At 39.3% G+C, this 16,440-nt stretch overlaps 1 protein-coding gene and 1 long non-coding RNA gene across 3 annotated transcripts; one reads left to right on the top strand and one right to left on the bottom strand.

Annotated features, from left to right (window-relative positions):
• Positions 1 to 3,417: 3,417 nt before the first annotated feature.
• On the top strand, positions 3,418 to 12,452 carry LOC149102138 (molecular chaperone MKKS-like). Of its 2 annotated transcripts, XM_089274668.1 has the most exons (9): positions 3,418 to 3,703; positions 3,834 to 3,925; positions 5,034 to 5,213; positions 6,025 to 6,256; positions 6,639 to 7,049; positions 7,716 to 7,870; positions 8,568 to 8,824; positions 9,188 to 9,444; positions 11,309 to 12,452. In XM_089274668.1, the coding sequence occupies exons 1-9, from the start codon at positions 3,647 to 3,649 to the stop codon at positions 11,348 to 11,350; spliced, it is 1,683 nt and encodes a 560-aa protein (XP_089130794.1). In that variant the 5' UTR covers positions 3,418 to 3,646; the 3' UTR covers positions 11,351 to 12,452. The 2 variants fall into 2 exon arrangements, with proteins under 2 accessions (XP_089130794.1, XP_089130793.1); XM_089274667.1 differs by lacking the exon at positions 11,309 to 12,452 and having other exon boundaries at positions 3,421 to 3,703; positions 9,188 to 9,603.
• Positions 12,453 to 12,736: 284 nt separating this feature from the next.
• On the bottom strand, positions 12,737 to 14,162 carry LOC149102137 (uncharacterized). Its single transcript, XR_016202337.1, has 2 exons — positions 13,685 to 14,162; positions 12,737 to 13,345 (listed from the first exon to the last, which is right to left on the bottom strand). It is a non-coding gene; the product is annotated as an uncharacterized LOC149102137 (long non-coding RNA).
• Positions 14,163 to 16,440: the final 2,278 nt, after the last annotated feature.

The following is a 16,440-nucleotide window of genomic DNA, read 5'->3' as shown; positions in this document are numbered from 1 at the left end:
GAGTTGATCGCAAAATGAAGAGACTGATAAGGAGAGAACGTAGCTTCAAAGCTGAACACGGCTGCTCATAATAGACTACGAGTAGTCCCTCTTTCACTTAGTCCGTCGTGCGTGACGCGAAAGAAATTCGCGAGAAAAAAATGGCCGCACGATATCCTAGGGGCTAGGAGCGCGCGAAAGGAGGGACTACCGCCTAAGCCCAAGGGTTTGCCCTTTCACGGCCGAGTGATTTTTCGGTGTAGGATTTCTCACCTTGACGTCCTCTTATTATCGCCTGTTATCAATAGCCCAGGGAGATCTGAATAAAATTGCTCTACTCTACTCTTCAAGTAGCCAGGCAAAAACATATGCCGTGAGAAGTATATCTTCGTTCAGTGTTCGTTCAGCGAAACTGCCAAAGAAGTTTTAAACAGAAGACGGCGAATGAGGCCTCTTGTAAGGATTTTCGCTGCGTCTAAAAGTTATTGCGAAAATTTCAACAGAGTTTCAACCGAGAATTTACATTATCCATTATACATTATACATAGGAGATCATCCAACTGCGGTGAAATGTTTGCCGATAGCAGCGGAAAATTTCAGGTGAATGTCCGGTTTCAAGTGAGAGTCCGGATCAATCTTTCAAATGGGCGGCAGAAAGGCCAAGTTCAGTAAATTGATATTCGCTGACTTAGACGATGCTGTTGAGCGGCGAAATCACTAACACGTTCGCAGTCGGGTTGGAGGCAGAAAGTTTTGCCAAACAAAACACTGGATGAATTTAAATCTTTCCAAAGCCTGTTGGCAGATTGGCAAGAACATCACGGCTTGCGAAGCGCGATTCCAACGCTTCGATTTGCTCTGGTACCGCTTCGATTTGCTCCGGTTCCAAAACATTCCTGCAAGACGTCACAGGTATCTCGAATGCTGACAACACGTTGTCAACGCGCCTAACATAAGCCAATCATATTTTTGCGTTGTGAGAGCAACGCATATAATTCAAACTCTTGGGCTTAGGCGGTAGTCCCTCCTTTCGCGCTCTCCTCGACTCCAGGATTTCGCGCGGCCATTTTTTTCTCGCGGTTTTCTTTCGCGTCCCGCACGACGGACTAAGCGAAAGAGGGACTATTCGTAGTCTAGCTCATAATGGTTACATTTCCTTTGGGTTCCCCTCTGTTCGTCTAATGCCAGAAGGAGAGAGGAAACTGTCAAAAATATATCACCTTTGAGTTTGAGGTCTTATCAGTCGGTCAATCAGTTTGGTAGTTAGAAACCGGCCATATAACATCGGACAATATCGCCTGCATTAACAAATTTCTTAATGTTCTCTTAGGATTATTTTCTCGCCAGAATTCAACGCAAGTTTGCTCAAAATTGGTTCCATTCGTCAAGTAATTTCTGATTTCACGAAAATGTGAACAATTATGAAAACATGAGGATGAATGAAGAAAAGCCACAATACAATTATAACTCAAATCTGCCTTTATTTCTAAAATTCTAACTAAATATTTTGATATTACTTACCCGAAAATGTATCAGAAATCAATCGTGTGGCGAAGGACAAGGATGGCTGTATAACATCTCAACAAAGTCGCTCTCAAAGTAAAACCGACTAAATTAAACTCCAATTAAAACATTCACGAGCAGTAAGTTCAGCGGTTGTATGGAAACAAACTGTTCCTGCATGAGAAAAGAATTTAAATTCTCAGGGACTATTATTGACGTAACTTTAAAACTGTTCAGTCAGATCTTCATACCCTTAGCAACTCAGAGCATCGGAACAATGGACAACAAGCCGGGTCTAAAACACAGGTCACATTCCACAGGTCAAGAGTAGAAATCCTTACTCTACTGATGAATAACTATGCCAAAAGTTTCCCCTCGATCTAAAACAACATTTACGCAGAGTGCTAGGGCTAATTAGGGCTAGGAGACTGAATCTTGGTGCTGTTTATTTATCTGCAGCACAGTGACTCTGTACTCTGACTTGTGGAATGTGACCTGCAGTTCAGACCCATCGTGGACAACATTAAACAGTTACAAATACGACGAACAAGAGAGCTAGTATTTCTGAAATGTGGTATTCAGTAAGAAACTTTCAAACCTGCTATTCCGATGTGCTTGTCTAAACGAACTTGGTAATTCTTTATTCCGAAAGTTTCACACCCTCCCAGTATTCAACAATTTCTTCACGTGTGGACGTAAAAAATTGCTCAACGAACTGGTTATGCTAAACCACTAAACTGCGGAAAAGGGCAAGCGTAGCGAAACGAGGCGAAAAGCGAACAAGGTCAAGAAATGCAAAAACGAAAGCGTATACTTATCTGCGAAGGGGAGCACATCGACGAAGATACTGGTTCACCTTCACAACACACGACGCTCCCTGACACTAAAATGAACGGGATGTCCTTTGAGACTTCCTTACATACTTGATTAAAATTCATTCCACCCACTAGAAAAGTGTTTGCTGCATCAGAATATTTCATTGAGATTTCTGTGCGTCAAACAATAGAGCATACAATGATATCAATAAAAAAATATCGAATAAAGCACGCACTCAGTCGCCAGTTATTTTCTTCTACAAAAGCACAGGTATTTCAAATGAAATTCGTTGAATAGTTTTCAAGAAGTTGACTCTTGAAGTCCTTTGTGATATCACTTAAAACCCCAAGGAAAGACTGAACATGTGTCTTCGGGAGCTTGAAATTCATCGCCGCGTTTTAAATGCACAACGTGTCTTATTCTCAATTGTGGTGGCATTTTACAGAGTCAAGCCCTGAAAACTAAAGGTGTCAGGTGTTTACCATGACAGGCACGGAAGGCAGTGCTCGGACTATTCGGTGACAACACTGGGACTCTAAAATTTTGTAAAAGCAAAAAATATAAACATATCAAAAATAATTCTGATAGATGTATTTAACATCAATTCTGTCTTGAATTCCAAACATGATTTGTTACCCACAATGCAAGGATTTGAGTTAGAGACAAAACTAGAGGTCCAGAACAATGCTTTTCTCTGACTTTCCCTTGATAAAAATAACATTTCTCTAACCAAATAAACAACAGACATAGTAACGGTTTCTAGCCTGCCTTCAGGGGCAGCCCTCCTTTCCGCCCATTCATTATGACTGACAAGTTTTTAACAAATCCTTTTTTATAGGGAAAATGTCTTTTTCCTGACCATTTCCTGACCTTTAGCAGGGTGTCTAAAAAAACTCGATTAGCGAATAGTGCAGTGGTGAACAGTCATGGATAGTGGCGAATAGTCGTCAATAGTCACGGCTTTAGTTCAGCACTGATCTGGGTTCGTTGAAACTGATCACGTGAAAAAAAATAATAAAGTAAAATAAAATACAATACGAATGTGAGGTAAGTGCTCTGTGATTAGTTTATCAACTGAAAAGACACAAACGACCTGCTCTGATAACCGGTGATAAAAACAACAACATCTAAGCTACATCTTGCGTTAATTAATTATCCAAACCGGTGGCGAAAGTATATGATGTAAGCAAGTATGTCAGCATATATAGTTTCGGTCAGCGGTTTACTATCAAAAGGCTCGGAGCCATTCCTGCAATTAACGTCATGTTGTATGCAAAATTTCCTATTTTCTTGTCAAAAGTTTACACAGTTGTGGAGAATACACATGGCTATACTGCATATGACCTGAATGGAGGGTAAAAGTGTTTCTTCAAGGCTGTCTACGAAAGACGAATGGACATCTCAGGTAGGCTGCCAGGAAGATACATTTTCACTCATAAGCAGCTTTTTTTTTTAAAGAAAAATAAACTACTTAGTAGCTGAAGCTTATATATGGTATGTATTTTCCTAATATGAGTGTTTTGAATTATATGCAGATTGCAGTGCAGCCGTTGGATGATATCAAGTTAAAGGGCTCGCTACGCGCATTGAAGGATTTAGTTCAGACAGCGCTTGGACCAAATGGAAGGTAATTTTAAGTTCTTACTTATAAAATCCCTAACTATATCAATGTAAGTGTAAATTTATTGTAATAAAATAAAACACTCAATTCTGATTGGTCCTCCCCACGTTTTAGTGGTCATTGTATTTAATTTGTTACTTGCATTGTAGCTTAGCCAATAACATGCTGTCAATCATGTTTACTGTAGTGTCGGCTGACACTATAGACCGATATATTGACCGATATATTGACCGACACTCAGCCAATACAAGGCTGATACAAGGCCGATACCTGGCTGATGTATCGACTGAGTATCAGTCAATATATTGGTCAACAGTATCAACCTGCACCACCTAATGTAAACATGATCCCATTTTGTTAATATCCCAGGTAATGAAGGGTTTAGTCTGCTAGATACCCTGGTCCCTGGGGTTTTCTTTCTTCTTTTTCTATCACAAAAAGCCATCTTTGTGGTGGTCAAAAAGAGTGTAAAAAGAAACTGAACTCACTTGCTGCTTCGTGACTCATGTTCACTACTTCACAGCACAAATTTGAACATTAGGATATGAAGAGAGTGAGAAAACCTCTGGAATCAGGGTATCTTCTCCAAAGACCTAGCACTAAATAAAGTTTGCTGATTCATGACCTGTATTTGACTGATTTGTTAATGTACATTGATGTCAAACCCAGGGGAGGGGACCCTGGCCATATGTGAGAATTTGACGTCTACTACACATCATCCCACCCCTTCAATTATTTTAAATACATGACATTTGTACACGTGGGTCCGAACGTGGTCCCGGACGTGAGGGTCGGGATGCTTGACTTTGTGAGAGGAGTACTGAGCTTGAAGCCTAACCATATGTAATTGTTGGATCATCTTGGGAATAAAACCCATGACAACTGTTGGAAGGGAAGGGTTTGTTTTCCGTTATGCCTCAGTTAATTTATAACTGAAGGTAGATAAATATCCATTCTGCCAGCTAGGTGGCAATGGAATCTAGTGTCACACTGTACAAAGTAATAGCTGTACAGATACAACAATAATTTCATTCAATACTTTTCACTACAATACATTTATCTTTATTTTAAAAACATGTGAAGTTTCCCATCTTTATACTTGTCGGATACTCAGGTTGAAGTTCTTCCAGTCATCCTCTGGTGGTCATGTGACTGTAACATCAACATCGGGCAAGATTCTTCACAGCTTGTCTGGCTTGTCACACCTCATACCAAGGTTGATACTATCTGCTGTGAAGGGCCATCTTGAAGGCTACAGTGATGGTGGTTTGAGAACAGCACTTCTCTTACTAAGGTGCCTATTAACCTACATGTAATTGCATTTCATCTATCAACACATACAACACATTGCATCCATCCATGAAGCGTGACAAATTAAGCACACAGGTTTACTTTTCAAATGTTTCAACAACACGCACCATGACTGGTACAAAGGCATTTTAAAAGAAAGATTTGTCACGTAAGATTTTAAATTTAAATTTATCTATGACATAATTTTTTATAATATCAATTATTAAATTCTTGAATTTATGAATTTACTTCCATTTTCAACAATGTTATATTGTTATATTTTTTATTGTAAAAAAGTCATTTTAATTTTATGTACTTACATTTTAGCTAGGTTGTATTTTCTTTGTTTACTTGTTTATCAATTAATTTATATTTATGGTACTTACTTTAAGAGTGGGCTTCCTACAAGGCAGGTTTATGGCTAAGCGCAGTTGGTACTATAAATATAGAATTGTCTTATCTACATTGAAAGTTTTGTCCGTTATGTATCACATGGAAAAATGTTAAATTATATTTCTCTTTCAAAGATAAAACTAGTAAGATGAAAGTCCCATATTTGGTACGGAACATGTACAAAAAATGTAATGTAGTTGAAATGATTGCAACAACAACTTGCTCACACCTTGGGTTTAACACCTTAAAAAGAAGGTGGAAAGAAATGCTTTGAAAGTAGAGAGTTGTATGAGACCTCATATAATCTTGCAGTTATAGTCAGGGACCAAATCTGCTAGTTTATCTTTTTTTGTAGAAAACTGTTACTGGTAATTGTAGAGGTGTGCATAGATTTATTGATCCTTATTGTTTCTCTGTTATAGTCTGATACAGTCATCCCTTGATCTGCCTGTCCCAAGAGCCCTCATCACTCAGATCGGTCAACATTCACTGGAAGTCATTACCAGTCACCTACAGTCATGTCGATGGAAAATGAACATTGATATTGGTAACATGAAGACCATGCTGTCCATTGTAAACAGCATAATTGGAACAAAGCCTGCTTGTCGTCTTAGTGAATCTGAGAAACAGTATTTAAATGTGCTCGTCATCAAGGTACAGGATTTAATATTTTTTGTGTGTTTATCTAGCGGTGGATACATGTTCAAGGTGCCAATGCACTCACTTAAGTACAAGTTTTTATTAATACCTCAAACATGACTTACACAAGCTAAAGAGATATAACTACCCAGGCCAGTGCTTCAATAATTGAATGTTTGTTAACATGCTATACGGTGGCTTTAGACTCAAACTTAGAAAAACACATGTTTGATGTGAAATTTGACTCTGATCATGGATGGTAATAAGAGGACATAACAGGAAATTCTTTTTGAAATAAATCTTTTTAACTTTTTTATTCCACAATGTCACAATGTCACAATGTCACAATGTCACAATGTCACAATGGTTTGACACAATGCATTGATCAAACACACAGGCATTTCTTCAATCACTGCCAAGTAATTCCCAAGACTCTTCAGTGTCTGTCACAGACCTTCAGCCAGTCCAAATAGTGACTTGCGAGGGTGATCCTGTCAATGAATCCAAGATCATACAAGGTGTCATTCTTCAGGCCCCTGATGTTGCAACCTTTCAAAGAAAAAAAGCACTTTTAAGCCATCATGCCAAAGTGGCTTTGTATAATGTCTCAATGGCAGGGGACACTGATGAATGGTTTAGCGACAACGTTAAAATAGAGACAGCAGGAAGTGGTCATGATGTTAACATGGAGAGTGCTGTGCTACAGCAGATGTTGAAGGTTGCTGATTGGTTGCTAGCTATTGGAGTTAAAGTGGTAGCTTGCCAGAAATGCGTACATCCAGCACTGAAGCAGTACTTGAGAGATAAGGTTTGTATCCAGCCCAGGCAGACATAATCCTAGAAACAGATTTGGGCACCTACCTAAGTGCTGCCTTCACTTCATTTATTCACCTGCAAGATACAACTGGGAGTTAAGCTAAAGAATTCACCTAGTCATGCATACAGCTGTGTAGTGTTTCTGATATCATTGTAAATCTAAGGTCCTACATGTCCAAAAGACAGAGATCTTAAGGACTATGCATGCGTGTACAGTATGTGATAGATACAAGTGTTTTTGACTGAAATATTGAATGTCTCTGTCATGAGATGAAAAATGGGATCCAAAATAGTTGTTGACAGCTGTTTTGTTGGGTGAGACAGTTCTAGTGGACTAATTTCTTATAAGGGATTAAAGACATAATACACTGAGATAATGCATAATTTGGACTGTCTTTTGTTTGTTTCTTGTTGTATGTATTGCTTGTGGCACATGGCAATAATAATTATTATCGCTGACAATTAATAGCAAGACTGGCAGCCCTGTAGTGTTCATGGAAGAAATGAGATCTAAATGAAATCTAAAACTCAGCTAATTTAGAAACAATTTCAATTTTTGTACAACTAGTGGGATCGACAGACCTGTACACTGCAGTCACTTGTTAGTTTTTTTTTTTTTTTTTTTTTTTTTTGATAACTTGTTTTGTTTTCATCATAGGGTGCTTATGTGATTGACCGTCTATCCATTGTTCACATCTCTGCTGTGCGACATCTGACTGGAGCAACAATCCTGAGCACTTTCAGCATGGACATTACTGAATCAAGCTTTGGTCAAGTCGGGAAGATTGAACATATGGTGTTGAATGACAAAAGGTCAGCTTCCTAAATCCAATAGTGCATTTAACATATGGTGGTACAACCCACCATGTACTCTACATGTACATCACTTTATTTTAATTTCCATCCTTTGGTAATTATGATTACATAACGTCTTTTACCCTCAGTTTTCATTTTTTCATAACTGTTATTCTGATCTTGATTCTTACTAATAAAATTACTAGATTTAGAGCGGTTTTCAACTGAGTGTCAAAAGTAATCAGGCAGTTACATTAGTCTTGGTTTTACCACAGTTTGAGATTGGTGGAATAGTCTAATTGGTAAGTAATGGTTTGGTTTTGGTTTTACGGCACTCAATTAAAAACCACTCTATTGAGCCAGGTTTGGTTTGACTTGGTTGAACTCTCCTATCAGAAGCATCACTTCAGTCCATACCTTTATTCACCATACACTTGCAGTGTACAATGACAGCAATATCTCAAATAAATGGGCCTTCTGCATCCAATGGTCACATGATACAAAATACACCAAGCTGGATGGCAAAACAATACAGCAGTCTCCCAAACAAACTTAAGGGACTAACCAACCAGTCAACCTTGAGTTTGCTTTGAATTAGAGGTACATGCCTGTGCAGAGCTTATCATGCTGCATGGTAAATGTCATGTCAGTGACAACTGGTTTCAAAAAGGCCAGTTAGCAAACCTGCTTTTCTTTTTCGTATATTTTTAAACAGCTACATTCATTTGGTGCCAGAGTCCTCATTAACTTCATCTTCCGTGTGTACTCTTTTGCTGTGCTCACCAGATGAGACATCCCTTGACGAGCTGAAGACAGTTTGTCAAGCATCTGTTAGTGCGTTATATGAGACTTTGGGATGCCCATATGTGGTGCCTGGTGCTGGATGTCTAGACACTCACTTAGCATCATTCTTGAGACAGTATGGGAAAACGAATGGCTCAAAGATTGCTGCAGATCTTGGCTGTACTAGAGGTAAACACCTTGTTTGGCACTGGTATATAGCTTTGTGTGCTTTAGCAGTAACCCTCAGGGTCTTCAACAGTAACCACCTGTACTTCTTGATCTAAGCCGGCTACCCTGCTTAGCTAGTATTCCCATTCCTTATAAACAGATGGCTAAATCAGCCACCTTCTCCAGCAAAAATGCTGCTACTTGGAAACTCTGTGACAACCCTGTAACCTTACTTGCCACTAGAAATCCAAGTCGCAAGCTTGCTGATGAAGCTTGCCTGTTGGCTTGAAATGCAAATTGATCGAATTATTTTTAAGTTAGTTTGAAGTCCTTGGACATGCCTTATAATTCCTACTTTAATCTCTAGGAATTTCTTTTTCTTAGGTCAATTTGTTGCTATCATCAACAATGTAGCCCATTGCCTTGAATCCTTGGCCGGATACCTAGAGCATGACGGTGGCAGTCACGTGACTGACTCAGCCAATCAGCATCACTGGAGTCTTTCTCCCAGAGCACTGGATCTTAAGCCCAGCATGCTTCACTGCATGTGTGGTTTGGTGTCATGTGATCAGTCATTAGAGTGGAGCATGATGGGACATGTCGAGAACTCCTCTGGTCATAACAGAAACAGCTGTTGCACAGTGGGTGCTAAGGAAATATTTGACAATGCTGTCCTCGATGTGTACTCAATAAAGATAAATTCTTACAGGACTGCATTTGAAACTGCTAATGCTATAATAAGAATTCACTGTGTAGTTTGTAGCAGTGTGGCGGGAAATTAAAACTCGCAAGATATTTACGGTGCCGCCTATTGGTTCAGTTCTCTTTTCAACGTCTTAGAAGTAATTTCCCTGTCATCTTTTCTGTTCCAGTTTTATAAACCACAATTACGTTAGTATTCTCTTTTTTATCATTTGTCTTGAATTTTTTGGGTGGTTTTTTTTTGGGGGGGGGGGGGGGGGAGTTTGATAGATGAAAGTTGCACGTCCTTCTGATTCAAGTCCGAGGGAACAAGATGCTCCAGAGCTTACAACTGGGCCTGTCAGCTTGACCACTAAGTAAAACAGTATGAAAGGCACAGTAGAGCGCCGTACCTTAGCCCCCCTTTCCTAGGCAATTAAAATCTTCATGCACGCGTTGAGTTCTTATTCCATCTTAGTGGAAAGCCAGCAAAACAATCCTTTATTTAAAGTGGTCAGCACGCCACGAGAGTAACGCCACAAAATATTCGAAACGGAAAGAATCGAAAATGACTCCTATCATAATCGGCGTTTTACCGGCAGCCCTGTTTACCCTGAGCATTAAAAAAGCGCCGACAACTGTTTTTAGATACTATTAGATCTCCTGAAGGGTCGCGTTGTTCGAAAGCCGGTTAACGCTAACCCAGGATTAAGAGTTAACCGAAGTATTAATTTTTCCTATATAAAAATGTGTTTTACTGTTTACGTTTTGTGAAGTTTGAGCTTAGTCAGACTCAGAACAGAAGGACAAACAGTATAAACATAAAATCTCACCAAAAGTTACACAACTCAAATCAAAATTCTCGCTAATCCTGGGTTAGCTTAATCGGGCTTTGGACAACCCGGACAACAAAACGGAAGTGAAATTAGACAGTATGACCGTTAGTGAATTTATGTTTTTTGATTCATTTGTAGAAATCTACCAAACTTGGGTAAATGAATTGAAAGTCTAGGCACTGTCATTGCCCGCTGAGGAAACGGGCGGCGTTTCGACACACAACCCAAATAACTGTTGCAAACAAGACTGCGGAGGCCCTTTGCTCCCCACGGAGTGAAGGTGGCAGAGAAGGAGAGAAAGAGCAAGACGGGTGTGGTAACCTAATTATCAATTCAAAATGTGTTACTTTTATAAAGGAGTGTTAATCGAGTAACAATATCGCTTGGAAATCATCGACGAGCCCAAGAGGTCACACAAAAAACTATTGAAACCTCTCGGGAAGATCGAGCACTACTACGAATGACGAACGCTAACTTTATCTTAAAGGTATATTCTATAGAAAATTCAAAAGAAAACCTCTTCGAGATGCGTAATGTTTGACGCCGCTCATTCGATATATCATGATATTATGAGCTCATAAACTCATTCATCAAAGGCGTCTTTGCTGTTACAAAACATAAAATTGTATAATATCCCTGGTATAGAAGCTTTCAGAGAAAGTTTAATTTTTTGTTATAGTAATCTGGCTGAGCGCACGTGGCCCTCAACTGCAACGCTCGTCTGTAGTGGAACTTATTTAATCATTTAAATTTTTCGCTCTGTGGTTAATGCTATCGGCTTTGTGTTTACTTTACTACCCTGTACCATACGAAAAACTAATAGCTTCCTGCAAGAAGCCTGAAATTGTGAAATTGACGGTTTCCAAACGAATTCATGATACATATCCAAGCCACGCTTATTGATACTTTTGCGTGTGGTTTAAAATCCCTTAAATAAACTTTGAAGTCCTTTCACTAGACATTTACAAATTATCTTTTCGTTTTTCAGCTAAGCAACGACATCAATGACAAACCTGTTGATTCGACTTGATGGCAGATAGTGATGACCACAGAAACACTGAGCGAGTAAGTAGTCTTGTAAGGGAGGTCGATGATTTAAAATGGAGTGCGTGCGAAAGCAGACGGATTTCAGCTTGTTGTTTTATGTAGAAGCGCTTGCAGTCCAGTTAAACAATGGTGGGGCAAATTGACTTGCAACCCGGAGTAAGTGCGCAAACTGTACTGTTAAACTTAATCAGCAGATATATTTAAGACGTTATCGAAAATCTGAATATCGCAATGGCAAAAAAATAACCCTAATGGAAATGATAAGACCAACCTGTCTTGAATCAGAGCTGTTCCGTGCTGCGCGTGCTCGGCTAACCGACGCCCCTGAAATATTGTTCAGCCCGGCCTGATGTGAATCCTAGACACATCGCCTTAGGGAACCAGGGAAGTTTCGTGCTATTTTTAAAATAGAAAGACTCGTTCTTCCTCCCGCCGACTTTCAGCAGAACATTCGTTTCAGAAATTATCCAACGAAACTTCGGCGACAGCAGGTTTTAATCGAAGCTGCTATGAACACGTTGCTTTCGCGAGAACAATTATTAAGTTCTCGTGTCATGAATATTTAAAAGATAGCTGAGTTTTCTAAAAAGCACATGCCTTGTCTTTTATTTGCTTCAGGAGGTTTTCCTCTTCTAATCAAGAATGTTAACAGAATAAGGCCGGTTCGTTTAATTTTATCTGCAGCTGGTGATTTTAATGCTGTTGCCTTTTTCGTTGCATTCGAGGAGCAATACAATATAAATTGGAATAGAAATCGCTCTAGCTCGCTGTCCTCAATGGAACATTGTCTGGGTGTGATCACTGCTGTAATATCGTCTTCCGCACGTGTTAGCAGTCGCAAGCTGTTTACATTCACAAACGCAAGCGAATAATTATTTAAATCATTGTCATTCACGACACACAATCATGGCCATAAGGCGTTAAAGACGTCGCCCAACGACGTTTTCCCAGCGGCCGCGTAATACCAGTTATTGACTTGACGTTATTGCAATAATTTCGTAATCGATAACTGATGAACAGTTCATAGATTAGATCAGTTACCAGAATAGTAATTGTTATAATGACGATGACGATGATGATGATGATGATGATGATGATGATGATTAAAAGAGGACTGTGATGACGGTAACGATGATTAATTTATCACATGTGGCTACTAAAAACATACTACGCATAACGCATCGAAAGAAAGTCGGCGCATGAATCACTATCTATAATTAAAATAAACTATAGTCGCTAATTCAAACGCTCCGAAAATTTAGGGGGCCTCTAAATTACCTCATGTTTTCGGAATTCTTTGTTACTATAAGCCGAAGTCCTGGAGCCATATTCCCTTTGAGAACCCGAATACATCGAGCACATTACGACGTTTAGTCTCGAATCATTTTCAATCAAATGTGATCACCTCAGATATGACTTTGTTAATTAGAAAATGTTCACAAATTTGGGTGCCTTCCATTTGACGAAAATTCCGGAATTTTCGAAACGAGGGCAAATTTCTTGAGAAAGTTTCCGAAAATTCGAAAATCACACAACATTTTCGAAAATTTAGATAAAGCTCACGAGGATATTCTCTTTTCGGTAAATTGTAGAAAATGCTGTTCTATTTGCCTCTGGAAATTTCCGGAAATGCAAACCTGAAGTTTTGGTCGGAAGGAAAGCGCCCTTTGACACCAATTAATTTTACGTCTTCTCAGCCTAACAAGTCGCCATAACCATCTAGCTAGATAATGTTCGTCTCTCTCAATGGTTCTTTCTTGGTAACACGCTCGTAGCTAAATGCTGTAAGGTCGATTGTCTGAAATCCACCGTCCAAAATTAATTCACTGACGGCTCGCCCTACAGCGGGAGACTGCTGACTACCATGACCGCTAAAGCCGTTCGCAAAAATGAGATTCCTTATCTGGGGATGTCGTCCAATAATGGCATTTTGATCCTGTGTGTTGTACTCGTAGTGGCCAGCCCAGGCGCTCTTGACCTGGTGAATTGAAAGATAAAATCACAAGCGCTGATCCTATTACACCTTGGCTAAACATAATACTGTGTACCTTCAGAAGTATTCATAAAAACATTTTCCTAAAACAGAAAGTTAAGCTTAAAATCTCTGAAAACATAGTTGACTTAGATACGTCAGGTTCCAAAATGTTCCCTGCTTGCTTAGGATGTGTGGCATTATTGTTTGACAAGGGTACTTATGTGATCCCCCCACCCCAAACGACACACACAGACATAAGCTCCAGGCTAAATACGGTTTTTACGCTGCCTAGTACGAAACGGGAATAGAAGAACATTTGAAAAACGACTCTGAGGGACTCACCTTGAGACACTCAAATGCAGAAATTCTGTGAACTAAATTTGGCTTAATTCTCTTGTGAAAATACTCATAGTCGATTTCAAAATCAGAAGATTCGTGGTCATCTTCCTGTGTTAAAACAATAACAAAATGTTTTTACGCAGAAATTCCCTTTTGATGACAGTTTGGTGATACCAACTTTATAATTCTTGGTTTTTAAGTCACGAGTCGATAAGCAAGTAATTAAAACAATCTGAGCAGTATTATCCAGGCTACTTATGGCCCAGACCACCACTCTCTTTCGAAAATAGAGGAAGGCTTGGGTAAAAAAAATACTCTTGAGCGGTTATGGAGTAATTGGGGCTGGACACAAAGAACAAAACGTGGCAGAACGGCAATCCACGAGAGTAGCAGTTGGAGAACTAAGGAGCAACTAAATGAAGATGCTCTGAGAGCAATATATTCTTCTTTGAATTGTGTAACAAGCAGAGAAACTGCCAAACAAGGGTTATTTTGAAGACGTAAAATGCAAGGCCGACATGCGAAAACTCTGTTCGCCTTACAAACGGCGGCTCCGCCCGCAATACGAGCGGCATTAAAACCGAGCTGTCCTACCGAAACGACACGATAATAATGTTCTTCTTCGCAACGGACAAAAGTAGAGACAATGCTTAAGTCGCTTTGACCTTAACTTGAGAATTCCGGGTTTAATTTGACGAGGAACAGCATATTTCGTTCAGAATAACGCAACTAATATCTTACTTGACGACACTCCACGAACTACGAGCGATTTGCCGGTGACCCATTTTTGGCGCCAAATTAGAAGCTTAGGGAAACAAAATGTTTCATACTTTTCAATTTTTGCAATCTGATATGATTTTTGGAAATGTAAATGCTGGTTAGTGAATATTTAATGCATTCTCCAGCGAGAAAAGTTGCCCGATTACAATGCCTTTCCTGTTAACATACATTAACGTCAAGACAGTAAAGTTTTTCCCGCCTACTGAATCCTGATTGGTCAATTCAAATTTCAGCCGCGCCAGCCGTATGCACGGTACCCACCCCCTTCCCACGCACTCCCCCGAAATAGGCAATCCCATAAGCACCCTCGCCGACACTATTAGCTAAGTATGGGTAGTCTTTTTCAAAGCGCTCCAAAAAAACATGACGTCAGCAAGTGCAGCTTATCCGCTGGTGTTTATGGTACATGTAACCTCACAGGACAAAGCTGTTCACACAAACACGTCATACTTTTTAAACCTTCTAAGAGAAAAGGTTACTGTTTGCTGTCTCACGAAGAACAACTCAATGGAAGGAACAGTTAAATTAGGCTGTGGCTTTTTGTTCTATGCAGGAAATCCGGGGTTAATAATAATTTTTAAAGACTGCAGGTGACAACCCTAAAAAACATTATTTGATAATCTCCTTGTATTTATGGCAGTTGTCTCAAAATTTCCTGTTCCCCCAAAGCAACGCCTGCACATAATTCACACCAACATACTTCCAAACTGTCAGTACAGTGTCAGAGTAAGTTTCGCAACCAAATGGGGTACTGGAGAAAACAATTGCATCTACATGTACAGGGTTTCAAAGCTATCCTTTACATTACAGAATGTAAATGAAGTCATTTTCAAGATTGGAATTTAAAGAGGCTTGTATTTTCTTTCAAGTTCCTTTTTCATATTTTTCCATTGGGAAGAAGAAAGGTACAGTACTCTTAAGAGTGAATGCCTATAAAAATGGACCTAAATCGCCTATCAATGGCACAGGTCGAAAAATTGATTTCGCTTGTATTTTGTCCATAGATAGGTCCTAGTAAGAATAGAAACGGACCATAGTTAGTTTCTGCTAATACAGCTTTCTTTGGTAGAAATACGCCAAAAACGATTTCGACCCGACTGGGCTCAAAATCTACTTCCGGTTTTGCTGAATTTTCCGAATATTTGATTGCTTCGCGCTCCGCAGAACAACTACTTGAGAATCTTTCAATGGATTTTATATTCAGTTCAGGTCTTGGTAGTATGACTGAGCGAAAAATAAAATAAATCAAAGTTAGTTTTGAGCCCGAAAAGAGGTAAAACTGAAACGCAAAATTTTACAGTATGTCGCAAGAGAATTATTGCTTAAAAACATCGCCATATTTTTCTATGGGCTATAACTTTAAATACCATAAAAACACTTTCTACGGGTTAAATATACACCCACCTGTTAGGATATCAAAAAATATCTCTGGGCAAATGGTTTCAAGTCGCCCGCCTTGGCCTGTGTTTCTCATAGATTTTGCCCAAAATCCGCCGTTGGAATGTAAGCAATTGCGTGACGCGGATAGCCACTCTCGAGTAAAATATTCGTTTCCAGCAATCCGATGAAAGCAATTTTTGAAACGTTGTGTGGATAAAATAATGGAAAATGTTTTTTTTGTTGTTTTTTGTTTTTGTTTTTTTTGTTTAACTTAGTATAAATATATGTTTTTTCATTTGCATTGCGACACCCACGACATCCATGATAAAGAACGTTACTACAGTACTTTGGTTGTTTGATCAATTAACTGAAATTTGCAGATCAAAACACTGGTAGACAAATAAACATTACAGTGGTCGATCTAGAACTAGGTTTACAATAAAGGAGTTCCCGAATTCATCAATTTTAGAGTATTCGGATTAGTAGGCGTTTACAGTGAAAGGATATTCGGATTCTTAATCGTTTATACACGACGATAACTCCGGGAACATTCATGATGAATGGTTAACAAGCAGTTTGTTGCCTCGACAACGAGAAAC

Source organism: Orbicella faveolata, unplaced genomic scaffold (assembly GCF_042242905.1).
Source record: "Orbicella faveolata isolate gen_17 unplaced genomic scaffold, um_ofav_v1 contig_36, whole genome shotgun sequence".
In the NCBI taxonomy this organism is placed as follows: domain Eukaryota; kingdom Metazoa; phylum Cnidaria; class Anthozoa; order Scleractinia; family Merulinidae; genus Orbicella; species Orbicella faveolata.
This window is presented reverse-complemented; position numbering and strand designations above follow the sequence as displayed.